General features: G+C 36.9%; 1 protein-coding gene across 1 annotated transcript in view; it reads left to right on the top strand.

The window, feature by feature from the left end:
- MAN2A1 (mannosidase alpha class 2A member 1) overlaps positions 1 to 14,051 on the top strand; it is a 116,929-nt gene extending 102,878 nt beyond the window's left edge. The window contains exons 20-22 of the mRNA XM_005141196.2: positions 2,429 to 2,623; positions 10,120 to 10,230; positions 11,146 to 14,051. Of these exons, the coding sequence (XP_005141253.1) occupies positions 2,429 to 2,623; positions 10,120 to 10,230; positions 11,146 to 11,298 (459 nt within the window). The 3' untranslated portion in view covers positions 11,299 to 14,051. The remainder of the gene's footprint in view (positions 1 to 2,428; positions 2,624 to 10,119; positions 10,231 to 11,145) is intronic.
- Positions 14,052 to 14,287: the final 236 nt, after the last annotated feature.

Genomic DNA, 14,287 nt, shown 5'->3' with positions numbered 1-14,287 from the left:
TCAAGCACACTTTCTTCTTCAGATCCTATTTTGTACTTTGCCTTGACTTGTTCAATTTATTTATACGGATTTTAGCCTACTCTAAAGCAGAGAGCCAGGATTCAGTGGCTCAAATACCTCCTATGGTTTGGAAGAGATTGTTTAGAATGATAGAGACAGTACAACCACAGATACATTGCAGTCAGATAACAAAATTGCTTTTAGTGTACCACATACATCTATTTTTTTTCCCCAATTAAATATCTGTCAGTGTCCACTTTTTCTGAAAACACGTGCTTGGTGATACAGCCATTTCTGTCTGATTGAGTAGTATTTACCACTTGCTATGCATATTTGTATGCATGTATATGTTTCACATACTAGCTATATGCTATACTGTGCGTTGCTATGCTATGTGTAACCACATCTTAACAAGCATAATTGATGTTTCAGAAAAGCAGGAACTCAACATTGGCTTAACTACTACCATTTAGAAGCATTTTCAAGACCGTGTGTGACAACGTCAGATATTCTAACACCAGTTTTAATTACGACTATTATAGTGAACTCATGAAATATATACAAAAGCTCGAATTTCGAAGTTGTGAGGTACTAATGGAGGTGACAGAAGTAAAAAAAAAAGTGGAGATATTTTTCTCTGTCACACAGAACACAGCACATCTTCTTCATAGCCTTGCTACATCTATTTAGTAAGGGAGGTGCACTGGTTTCATATGAAGAGAGTTGGGTATGTTTTAGTTCTTTACAGGTTTCTGTAAAATACTACATCTAAATTAGAATTACTGCTACTATTATATAGATGATACTCTGTTTCTTATTCTGAAAGTTTGTGTCTGCTGCTCAAGAGCAGTGTTTCCATCTATTTATCTATAAACACTATCTGCTTTCAGGCCAACACTGTCCTCGTTTTTATGCCAGGGAACCTTACAGCTTAGTTTCTTTCAAATATTGTTTTTTCTTGACAGTGGGACAAAGATGTGTTGCAGAAAGGTTCTAAATAAAGACAGAGTAGTTCCCAAGCATGTGATAACTGCACAAAGCTGTAGGGAGTGAATGTTCTCACCCTACAGCAGCCACTCATTGTAGCTGGCTTATGGTGAAGTAGGGAGTACAGAGGATTGCCTTCCTTTGATTTCTGGACTTACAGCTGTGCCTGTTTTGTGAGGGCTTTTTTTTTTGTTTTTATTTTGTTTGTTGGTATTTTTGTTTTGGGTTTGGTTTGTTTTTTTCACCATGTATGTATATATATATATATACATATACAGTGAATCACATTGCTTTGGTTTTTTTAAATTGTTTCCATTTGTGAGTACCTGTTTGCCAGCTCTGTTTAGAAAGAAAATACTTTACTTCTGTGGTATGCATGATGTTCAAGCTTAGTGTCTCTGCTTTTAGCCGATATAATTCACCAAAGCACGAGGGTAGACCTCTGTAAGGTGTCTTCTGAGCTTATCTGAGCTGGTGCAATTTGAGGTCATTACCACTTTGAGGAAACTGTGAGCACTGGCAGTACGGCAGAATCTGTCTTAGAGGACAGAGAAAGGCTGCAAGACCAGGGTCTTACTGTATTCTCCAATGAAACAACTCTCTAAGGATAATCATGAAACAAGGCATTTCCATCAGTACTTCACATGACTTCCAATGCAGATAGCCTCTCTGGAGGCCAAAAATTAGTATATATCATTGTGTAGTTTCTGTCTTCATTATCAGTTTGGTGACCTACTTCCTCTTTAAAGCAGAACTTCAGAAGATTTCTGATCACTATGTTCTGTCATCTTTGGGAAAAGGATAAGCTCTTCTCAGTCAACAGGAAAAATCATGTCCCTTCTGCAACTCTAGCATGGGTTATTTATTTAGGCATTATGTTCCTCTTCCTTTCCCCTGTATCCCCTGCGTTGCAGGCCAGGACAAAGATGCTAGTTGCAATTTCTTTCAGCAGGCAGTTTTAGAACTTAGATTTAAAAAGAAAGACGGATGTAAGGGACAAGTTGGGTGAATCTGAAGAGATGAGAAATACAGGAAAGAATATTATGCAGAAAAGGAAGCCTGTAAGATTAGCTGTCAACATTTAGGTAGGTACTGAGTAGAGAGAAGGAACTTGCTGAACTAGTAGCTAGCTTCTTTCTCTAAATGACATTGTTTACAAATCAAGGGCTTAACATATAAAAGTGAGGAATGTAAAGTGAGATATTGTCTAATGATCATTTTGGAAGAGGTACTAATGATCTCTAAAAACAGGACATACATCTAGTACTAGAAGAGAAATAGTGGATAATGAGAAGTTTCCAAAAGTAATTAAGTAGACAGTCTTTAAATTAAAATTTTCCAGTGAATTAATCAAATCATATAGACAGTGTGTGGGCTTTGACATTTAGACCTGGTGGTATATTAACTTGATTTTACAAATATTTTCTCTTGTATTTTGCAGAATCAAGAGAAGGCATCAGTCAGTTTTCCATCACTTCTTAGCCATATGACTTCTTCTTTCTTAAATCATCCTGTAATTCCAATGACAACATATGCAGATTCCGGTGTCCCAGAAGTGCTAAATACTTTTTCTCCACTCATGTCATCCATGCCTTGTGACATGCATATAGTCAATCTAAGGTCAATCCAATCAAAGGTAAGGTCAAGCTACTATTTTTATGAACAAACATATGATATAGCTTACTAGTACAGTGTAATCAAATACTTTATTCTAGGAAAGTAATTTGGAGTGGTTATATGGTATGAAAAACTGCAGCATTATGACTGTTTTTTATTAAATTTGCAAGAACTAGGGGCTTGTGTCTGAGTAACATGAAATACAGGATTTTTTTTTTCACAACATAATAATAAGCATAGTACATTTTGTATGTGGAGGGGGCATGTTTCAATGTGTTCCCAAATTTTAAGAGCAGAAGGGATCATATACCGTATGATATCGTATATCATATTGGCCTCTTCTGTATTAAGAATTAAATATAATTTGTCTTTTAAATAAAGCATATGGTTTTAGATAATTCTGATTCCATTTTGGAAGACTTAAAATCTGCCACATACTGAAATCTATAGGAGTAAATTATTTAAGCTTAAAAATATTTTAACACAATACCTATTCAATTTTTCTGACATCAGGTTGCAATCTTTGCTTCCTCTGAAAACCAACCACAAAAAAACACTGTTCTGTGCTCAATACATTTTTTCCTTGCAAAGGAACCTGCATAATTGTAACCACCATATTTCAATTTTCTTTTTAATGAACTATAAAGTAGAACTGTTTGTACATCTTGTGTAAATTCTTTTCAGTTTTTCAATACTTTTTAAAATGTGGGTGCACTAGCTATGTGGTGTATTGCAGTATCACTCAGCAGTGCTGTTGTACTTCGATATTTACAAACTAGTTGTCCCTGGTAGTTGTCCCTGGCTGGTAGAACTGCTCATCTCTAGTAACCTCAGATTATATTCATTTTATCATAGCTCATTTTTAGTCTCAATCCTTATATTAGATTTAAAGAATCAGTTGACTTTGTCACATTTTCTCTGTTAGTAGTTCAATCTCATGTATACTTCTTCAGCTGTGACTATTTCTTATTTTTAATTTCAGAGTGGAATAACTGTTAGGCAGGTCTATGTCTTTGAATAGTTAGGAGGAATCTTTGTATTGAATTAATCTTCATGTGAAATGTATGTTCCACATTTCACTGTAAAGTCTTTTTGTTTCATGAAACAACTTATTTGCTTCAGCATATCAAGTTTAGACCTTCAGGAACATGTGCCCTCTCCCTTTTCAAGGCCTAAACTTCCTCCCTTTGTTTGTATCATGTGGCCATGAAACTCGTGAAGTGGAAGGCTGGTTCTGTCTTTTTTTTTTTTTTTTTTTTGAGTTCAGTGTTAATACTCTCAAGTGAATGCTACAATTTTATCTGGGATATACCAGTCCCACTATCCCAGCTGGTATAACATTGTTTGAGGTTATGATCTCTTTGCTGTCCACACTATCTTTCAATGATTTCTTGATAGCCAACTTTAATGTGTGCACTTCAAAGTGAAAGCTATCAGTAGTCGATAGGAACACTATAGAGACAGGACTGTTCTTCCCTACAGCAGAAATGTTGCTATGCCTTGCTGTCGTGGTTTAAACCAAGTCCCCCAACTCCCGGAGAGTTAGGAAGGAGAATCCAAAGAATGTAGCCCCCACGGATTGAGATAAGAACGGTTTAATTGCTAAGGCATAACACAAAACCCCTACTGCCATTCACTACTACAAATAATAATGATACTGCAAACAGCAAGTGAAAAGAATACAACACCCCACCAGCCACCGACCCATAACTCACTCCACCCTGCCTGGCCGAGCACCATGTGCTCCCTCCTCCATTTTCCTCCACAGCTCTCCCCCTCCAGCCTTCTCTTTCCCAGTATGCATCCTGGGCATCACGTGCTATGGTATGGAATACCTCATTGACTAGCCTGGGTCAGGTGTCCTGTCTCTCCTTCCTCCCGGACTCCCCTCCTCCACCTGGCTGGAAAAAACCTTGAATAAAAACACCCTCAAAACATGCTCAAACCATGACATTATCCACCCCTTATTCCATACCATTCACGTCATGCCCAGAACCCACATTTCAATACACAATCACTCTTAAGTCCACCCCTCGATCATGAGACATCTCTATGTTGCATCTCTGGACTGATAGCCTGAAGTATCTGGGCCCACCAGGCTCAAAATCATTCACCGTCCCCTTCAGCAGTTCTACAGCTTGCTGCTGGGGACTCCATACAGCTGCCTTCCACCTCCAATGCTTCCAAAGCACTGGAGGGGCCCAGTGGATCAGATACTTGGCCATACTGTCCCACATGCCCTGCCACTCATGACTGTCCAGCCTTGGGGACAGTCTACTGGTGCTTCTATGTACTTGTCTAACCTTAGACAAGACCCACACCTGACTCTGCTTAACTTCTGGGATCAGACAAAATGGTTGTGGGTAGGACACACTCTGTGTCTGTGCCAACAGGCTGACCCCTATAATAATCAGCAGGCAGGTCCCAAGGGCACCCAAAAGCCATTCAAAACCATCAGAACTCTCAGCTGCTGCTGCACTTGTCACTGGGGCTGATGTTGCTGCCCTGCTTGCCAGTTCTCCCATCATCAGCTTCTCTTCTCCTAAGTCTGGATCTTCCTCCTCTGCCTTGCTGGGAAATGCTGCGTGGTCTCCTGCCTCCTGCTGGGGCTCGGCGGGTGACTTCCGGGGAATTTTCTCGGCCGCTGCGGGGTTCGGGACGGCGGCAGGACTCAGTTCCTCCACTGCCTTGCTGGGAAGTGCTGCGTGGTCTCCTGCATCCTGCTGGGGGTCGGCAGGTGACTTCCGGGGGACACTCTCGGCCGTCGGAGGGTCAGGAACGGCCGCGGGACTCACCCCCCCAGCTGCCTGATCCCGCTGCTCAGCTACCGCCCTGCTCCGCTCCTCCCCCGCCTGCCCCCGCTGCTCTGCCACAGCCATTTGGCTCCCTGTGCCGCTCTCCCTGGCAGCCTCAGCTGCTGGCAGCTCCCGGGGCCGCTCCTTCCCGGCTTCACGCAGGTCCACACAGACGACGATGAGGATAAGGACAAGGACGGCGAAGACCAGCGGGACGGCCTGGTACAAGTCCAAGTCCACGGCCACATCCATCCCCCCCTGCCGCCGGAGCCCCACCGTATTACAAGCCTCCGACACAAACACATCCAATCCATACACAAAGTACCTGGCAAAATCCCGAAACAGCGAGATCCAGAGAAAAACCTCTAAGAGCCAATAAATCAGCATTGTGACAAGAGACCATAAATCCGCTCAGATCTGTTCTTATCTCAAACCCTCGGGCCCCACGTTGGGCGCCAAAAAATGTCGTGGTTTAAACCAAGTCCCCCAACTCCCGGAGAGTTAGGAAGGAAAATCCAAAGAATGTAGCCCCCACGGATTGAGATAAGAACGGTTTAATTGCTAAGGCATAACACAAAACCCCTACTGCCATTTACTACTACAAATAATAATGATACAGCAAACAGCAAGTGAAAAGAATACAACACCCCACCAGCCACCGACCCATAACTCACTCCACCCTGCCTGGCCGAGCACCATGTGCTCCCTCCTCCATTTTCCTCCACAGCTCTCCCCCTCCAGCCTTCTCTTTCCCAGTATGCATCCTGGGCATCACGTGCTATGGTATGGAATAGCTCATTGGCTAGCCTGGGTCAGGTGTCCTGTCTCTCCTTCCTCCCGGCCTCCCCTCCTCCACCTGGCTGGAAAAAACCTTGAATAAAAACACCCTCAAAACATGCTCAAACCATGACACTTGCAAATAATTTCTTGCATGCCAAACAGTCTTTTTGAATCACTCTTCACTTTCTTCTTCCTTTCTTGGTCTTCAAAGAAACTGGATAATAAGTGTCATAATTCTGGCTAATTGATGCATTGCAATTTTTTCCAGAAATGTAGAATACTTCTCCATTGTTTTAGTTATTGATTTTCAAGAAATTGTATCATTGCAAGTTCACATAAAAGAGTACTGAATTTACAAAAGTATTAAGACTTAAGGTAGAAATCAGAATGCATGAAAATGCCTTAAAGCATAAATGATAAAAGAAGGTGAAGGGTTTCGTAGTTTCCCTTTAAACTCTGTTCCTCTCAGTAGAAAGAATATTGGCTGTTGTTGTAAGATTGCAAGATACGTGCCCTTTTGATGAAAGAGTCAAATGCCTGAGGAATATAAAACTTAAAAACTGGAGCTGTATTTAAAAAATTCTTTGTTTGACACAGATTTTACCTACTATAAATAGACTATGTCTCAAGATTTGAAAACTGTGTACATTTGTCGATTTATACTAAATGTAAATGCATATTTTTGTCACATTGCTTAAATGTTTCAGTGCATCTCTCTTAGCTTACAGTAATCAGATAAAAAACATATAAATGGGGTTTCTTTCTCTTAAAAATTTTAGCAGTATTGCCATGGGATACTGCTTACTAGGAAGCCTAGCAATTTGGTTGTTTTTTTTTTAACCTAGAAACTTGATGTGAGAACTGCATTTTTATTTCTCAGAGATCAAAATCAAAATAAATTTTGGCAGCTCTTCCAGGAAGGGTAGTCAGGGATTTGATAGTAGCTAGGGAATATTTGTCATATAAAAATGCTGTGAAGTTTTAGAAGGTTAAAGATGTTGTTCGTTGAAAATAGATAAATTTATTACAAGTTTTCATTTGGTTAGCATAGTCATGTTTAGATGATGTATTTGTTGCAAAATAGGCTCATCCTTGCTCAGACGTTTCTTAGGTTTGTATAAATTTAATCTAATTTACCTAGAGATGATATGAGAAAAGGGAAGTTAGAATAGTTGCAGAGGCTGTAGCAACTTACATATGCTATGACAGTAGGTTAGAACAGTTTAATCGATTACACAAGAATGCTGTGTGCATGATAAAGTTCTGGGAATTCTAAAAGGTTACCTACTATAGCGTTGATCTTCATACTCACCAAAACTTTTTCTGAAGGCTTCATTAGTTGTTTATTACCTTTCTATTTGCAATCTTTTGAATCTTAATAACACTTAATTTAAAATTGAGAAATATTCATACCATCATTTAAAATGTACAAATGCATTTGTTCTGCAGATTTCTACAAAGTAATTCTGCTGTAATAAGAGAACCTGTAGGTACCCTTTACTGGCTTGTCATTTTTAGCATTAATTTACCCCATAGGAAGTCAGACTTTTGTGACATAAATTTTAATATTTGACTGATCTGATGTTTAACAGACGGTATTATTTTATGTGCATAACTGTCTGCTTTTAAGTGCAGCACTGTCACATCAGTAACAATGAAAACAAAGGCATGTCATAGTTGGAGATGGAAAATAATTTTGTCACATCATCGTTGTTATTTTACTTAATGTAAATAGTGGTACTAGTGTTCCAATAAACAGGACTAGAGCTTATTCAAGTATCAGTGATACTAAGTACTGTAAATTTGTTTGAATATGCTGACTGAAGACACCATTCATTAATTAAAAATCTGATTTTATGTGGTTATAAGCTCATGTCTATCATGAAAATCTTCTCAACACAAGTTTTATTCAAGATTTGTAAACTGTGCAGAGTTTTTACCAGTCAGTGTTTTACTGCAAAATGTCTCATTTTAATTCCAAATACTGTTGAGTAAGTTTTTACGATGTTAAGTTAGGAACTTGCTTAGAAAGCACCAACTTTATTTTTTGCCATGTACCAAGTTTTATTTTCTGAACAAGTACTTAATATTATGAATTTGTTTTATTATGAAGCTGTGTCATGCTGGGTTTCAAAGAAGCTGGTTCTAGCTGTTCCAAGATCTCCTTTTGTAAGAAAAAAATTGTTTGGATCCAAGACCAGTTAGGTTAAGACCTCTCTGGTTTGTTACACTTTCAAGAGCTAAAGCATCAGAAAGTACCTGACACTTCCTGGTGTAGGTTTCTACAAGGCAATAAGTACTTACTGAAGTAAACAAACTTAGCTTGTGGCATGTTGGGGAAAAAGCACTAGTATAAAAACAAGTAAACCAGAAATAAATTAGAGAAAGATAGCCTGAAAACCTGTTACGGCTGTGGAGAATACCATCTTTTTTATGCACTTATTATATATGTGACAGGATGGAAGAGCTGAATAATATAAAACAACAAAGAAATAATGTATTGCATTATAGAAAACAAATTACTAGGGTAAGTGTAGTGATACAGCTACAAGACAGACATGGAGATGCTGGAGTATATCCAAAAAAGAGTAACAAAGAGCTGGAGAGCAGTCTGGAGAACAAGTCCTATGCAGAGTGACGGAGGGAACTGGGATTGTTTAGTCCAGAGCAGAAAAGGCTCAGGGGGGAACCTTGCCACTCTCTAAAACTACCTGAAAGGAGGTTATAGTGAGGTGAGTATTGATCTCTCCTCCCGAGTAACAAATGATATGACAAGAAGAAATTGCCACAAGTTTTAGATTCCATAGTAGAATTTTTTTTTTTTTTTTTTTTTTTTTTTTTTTTTTTTTTTTTTTTTTTTTCACAAAAAGGGTTGTCAAGCACTGGAACAGGCTGCCCAGGGAAGTGGTTGAGTCACTATCCCTGCAGGTATTTAAAAGACATTTAGGTGTGGTGCCACAGTTTAGTGGTGGATTTGGCAGTGTTAGTTTAATGGTTGAACTCAGTGATCTTAAAGGTCTTTTCCAATCTAAACAATTCTGTGAAGGGCATCTTGTCATGTACCACTTGTTCTCACCATGAGAGAATGGCTTGCATGCACATTCACCATTAATGTGAAGAATTATTTTCTGATACTCTTGCTGTACAAGAGTAGTTTTATACATCGTAATGTAAAACTAAAAAATGAAGTTTCTGTGTAAACTGAAGTTACCCAGCCAGTTCTAGGCTATGGTTTTCAATTCTGAAGTACATATCAGAAAATTATTCTGATTTGAGGCACTTCTGTGCTATCCTTGTGACCACTTATCCTAAGTAATTTTATTGGTTTGGTCCACACTAGGAAGTTATGGTTGTGAATTACTCTTGGGGTATTCTTTCATGCCTAATAAGGTTCAAGAGCACTTTATGTCTTAGAGAAACAAAAAAATTATTTAATACTTCCTCTTTAGTGTAAAGCTTCATGTACGCCTTAAGCTAAGTTAGATTTTTCAGGGCAGCTTTGCAGAATGAAAGCTTGATAGAACATACTCACGATGTTCTAGTTCATAGTCATATAGCTAGTTTTCTCTAGCTATTGTAATTCGCATGTGGTCTCTTTGGTTTTGGCTTAGCCACATAATTTTTCCGGGAAGCCAATTAATAAAACTGTGATTACACTTAAATTCTGAGTCTGTACATGTGCATCTACTGAGCCTTGAACTCCTTGGTTAACAACTTACAAAGTATTTGGTAGGACTTTGTATATCTAAACTGCCTTGCTCTTTAGGTCTTTCTATATTTAGTCTTCTAAATATTAAAAGAAATATGTCAGTTTAATCTATGCTGAACATTGTTTAAAGCATAGATGGCTCCATCCCTGGAAGGTAATGATAATTTTATGAAGTTCTAAAATGTTCTTCTAACTGTGCTACTTTCTGACTAATCTTTTGTTTATTTGTAGGTAGATACTGAGCCATCTGATGAAGCTGCTCTGATTCTTCACAGAAAGGGGTTTGACTGTAGATTTTCAAACAGAGACATGGGTCTGCTCTGTTCCACTACTCAGGGAAAGGTAAACTAACATTTTATAGGTATTGTAGAAACATTGATAATTAAGGCAATTATTAGGTGAAGTCTAGGTAGTTATGTCTCAAGAGTTACACTTTCAGGATAATAGCTAAGTTTACCTTGAAAGCTGTTTTCCATTTGATAAAGATATGGATCTGCTGGTGTGTGGGAATGACCATGTAAATATTAACAAGTAAACCTGTAGGTTAGTTTTAATCTCATTAACTTCCTGTACTTGCTGTTTTCATAAAACATGGATCAGTATTTTTCAAATAATTTTAATAGTGTTTTTAGAACCTTACTATCTAAAAAGAATCAAGTTGCATATTCTGAAGTGTATGTTTTTACTATTATTAACATATCCACAAACCATGTGACTGTTACTTTAAAAACTTGCTTATTATAGCATGTCCTTTGTCTACCCCTACTCACTTACATGACTTACACCACTGCAAATATCTGAGTGGTTTGCACTTGCTGTAGAATTGATGTGATACATAAAATTATGAAATATAAATCATGCAACTTTGTCCTGAGGATTACAAATGGAGTAGGTAGTTCTGAATCTGTATAAATTTTATAATCAAATTTTGAAATTGGCTTGGGATTATCTTTTAAGTAGAAGAGCAAGTGTTGCTTCATTTAGAAACAAGGTAATTTTAATCCAAATGCATCTAATCAGTTTTTTAATATATTGATTTAATTTATTTGCTCTGAAATGTGACAAGTAAACAGTGCCTAAGAAGATCTGATTTATTGTGTAGCATTTGAGACATGACACTTAAAAAGTTCATATTTGATGTGAGAATTGCTGTGCTGATACCTGTAAGGAGGGCTTTAATTTGAATCCTTGTTGGAGATTTTAAAGGTACTTTCTAAATGTATTAATATAGTTCTCTCTTTTTTTTTTCCCTTCCAGATAAACGTGCACAAACTCTTCAACAAATTCAAAGTAGAAAGTCTTACACCCACATCTTTATCTTTGATGCATTCACCTCCAGATGCCAGAAATGTAAGTGAAATAAGTATGAGTTCTATGGAGATAAATACCTTCCGAATTCGGCTAAGATGAAAGCTGGCTATAATACTCAGATAAAGAGGAATCTGCAGTTGTATCTTCTCTAGGTTTTGCGTGCAATAAGAAGCACATTATTATTTTTCCAGCTTCTGGATACTGTGAGAGAGCCATGCATTCTGTATTTTTTTTGACACAGTGAAAAGCCATGTTGCCAGCAACTTTGTTCGGCTGTTTTTTGTTTATACTTACCCCACCTCCCCTTCCATATAATAGGAACATCAGTATAAGTTAATGCAGCAAGTGAAGAAATTTCTAAGGATGTTAACCTCTCAACAGATTAAATCTCAGGTTAAATGCTAACTAACTATGTTTCTGGTGTTTTAATTTTCATAAAGAGGGGATTGGATTTTAGCCTTCTTTGCCAATCCTTGATGAATTTATGTACAAATAATTCAGTGTATAAGTCCTGATGGAGCGTGTGAATAAAATAGAATAAAATGTTCTTATATAGTAGCTAATGCCCAAATATTTACAATTGTTTATATAAATGACAATAATCTCAATTTATTCCACAATTAATTTCAATTTATTCACCACAAAGGGGATTATTAATTGTGGTAAAATGAAAGCCTGCAGTACTTGTAATAAGTGATGGTAGATTTAATACTTCTACCATTCACCTGAGTTATGTAAATACAAAAACATGAACCTACAAAATAATTTTGCAATGGAAATGTTTAATAAAACTCCCATTTTGTTACTTGACACACTGGGATATGTGCAATTATTCCATTATCATGTATGATGAGAAATGTCAATAATTGTCATGAATACAAGGTTTTTTTATAAAACTCAGATACAGTGTTCTTTGAAATGAGTTTTCTATTTCAAGGTTATCATATCAAGATAAATGTGCCTTATTTTTTGATACATCTTGTTACAATTTTGGTGTCTATGTTAATGTTCCGGGGGAAAGGTAGTTTATATAATACTTAAGCTGTGTATCTCCTATTTGACAATGCTGGCCACACTCTGATCTGCACCATGTTTATGCTGTGTTATTCTGAACATTTTGACTATTTGAATGTATTAAAATGATGTCATAACATGAAATAGACAAAAAATAATCACTGTAAAATCTAATTCAGCTGCTTTCATAGAGATGCAGAGAGTTGATAGTAAGCAAGGCATAGTTGGCGAACCCATCAGAACATGTGCTTGCATATCACAGACTGTGGTGACCTGTTAATTCAGAATCATGTGCCTATATTTTAACTTTTTTCAAATTTGGAACCTCACATTGCCAGTGTTCACCTTGACAGTGTTCACATTACTGAAGAATGGAGACTTACTTTTTGCTTTGTCTTCACTTAATTCATATTTAGTGCAGAAGCCATTCAAGTGTGAAAAATATTTCCCTAAGTAGAGCTGCTGTTTACAGTTAATGTATATAAATATCCACTCACATATGATCCCATTTCCTAATTTTCATTTATTTTCACAACTTTCTTCTCTCTTGCTTATGCATTACTTTTCCATACATCATTGCTTATGTTTCATACTAATGCATGAAAACTCATCATAACTGTAAAAAGTTGTGCTATTTTCTAACTCTAATATCACAGTTATTTAATTTCATCATTGTTGTTCCACAGTGTATCAAATTATATCATGTAGCTACAGGCTATCTGAAGAGGAAACAAAAGTGAAACTTTAATTTCATGCATTGTCACAGGTTGAATCTCTGAGACTGTATAGATTTCCCTACTTAATTCAATCTACTGTGCATTTTGTAATGAATGGAATACTTGGTAGGATCTGGTGCAAGTTGGTAATATAAGAACCACTAACCACAAGTGGAAAATCAGATAGATCCAGTAAATGGATGTTTTCATGCAATAAACATGTACTGTAACTTTCATTAGCTGTAGTATTTGAAAATACTGGGTTTTGTTGGAACTTCAAGCATGGTAAGCTTGCCAGCAGAAAATTCCCATAACATTTATTTTTTTGCATCCTCAGAATTAAAATGCATCAGAGACTTACATGTTCTGTAGAAGAGGGCGTTCAAAGTACTATTTTAGTTTTGTTAGGCAGAAAAGTTGAATTTTGATGCAATAATATTTTAAAATATTTTGCCTGTTAAAATTGCTTCCAAAACATGTTTCGTATAGCATTCAGTCCTTTCGATCAGCTGTACAATCAAGATGCCTTCCTTAACCAGCCGATTTAATCTTTGTTCCTTTATCTTGCCTTGTTTTGTGTAACAATTTGGGATCCTTTCCTGAAATCCTTAACTGAACCAAAACTGCAGTCAAAGTCCAATAATAAATTTTACTTTAATTGGTTCAGAATGTGACTATTTATGGGGTTTCGGATTATTTTTAACAATTTTAAATAAATACTTAGGCTGTATTTTTAATTGGATATTTCAGTTAAGTTCTTGACTATTTCTGTGCATTGGCACCTAATTTAATCTTTTTTTTTTATTTTTTATTTTAAAGCTGCCGGGTTTATAACTACTGGTTAAGAGAACTAAGCATCCTTACTTTCCTTCCAGTAGGGTTTTAAAGACAATGTTGTGTAAGAAATGGAGTTAAATCTTGTAATTACTTTCCATACCAGAGTTGTACCTATGCGAAATTTTCTTTTACATTCCTTTTTCTTAAATGTCTTTCTTTTATTTGCTCATATTGTCTGAAATAAACTGATTTAAACTGAAGGTTTTGATACTTTTCTCTTGGAAGGTTTTCTATCTCATGGGGATATGTAAAATATGATCTCTAATAAAATACAGTGTTATTGTGGTATGTGTTCAGTGTTATTAATGATTTAAACATAACTAATTTAAAGAAAAAGATTATAAAGGTAAAAACAACAAGGTTGATACATTGGTAGCTATTGGGGGAATGACAGTTATCTGTAGTGAGATGAACTGATGAAAGATGCACTCAATTTCACAGTTGCTAAACAGATGCCAACTTCAGAGATGTAAACTTGTGATTGCACAGGATGGGAAGGGAATGGGCAGCTCTTCTTTCAC

The sequence above is a fragment of the Melopsittacus undulatus genome, chromosome Z, assembly GCF_012275295.1.
Source record: "Melopsittacus undulatus isolate bMelUnd1 chromosome Z, bMelUnd1.mat.Z, whole genome shotgun sequence".
Lineage (NCBI taxonomy): Eukaryota > Metazoa > Chordata > Aves > Psittaciformes > Psittaculidae > Melopsittacus > Melopsittacus undulatus.
This window is presented reverse-complemented; position numbering and strand designations above follow the sequence as displayed.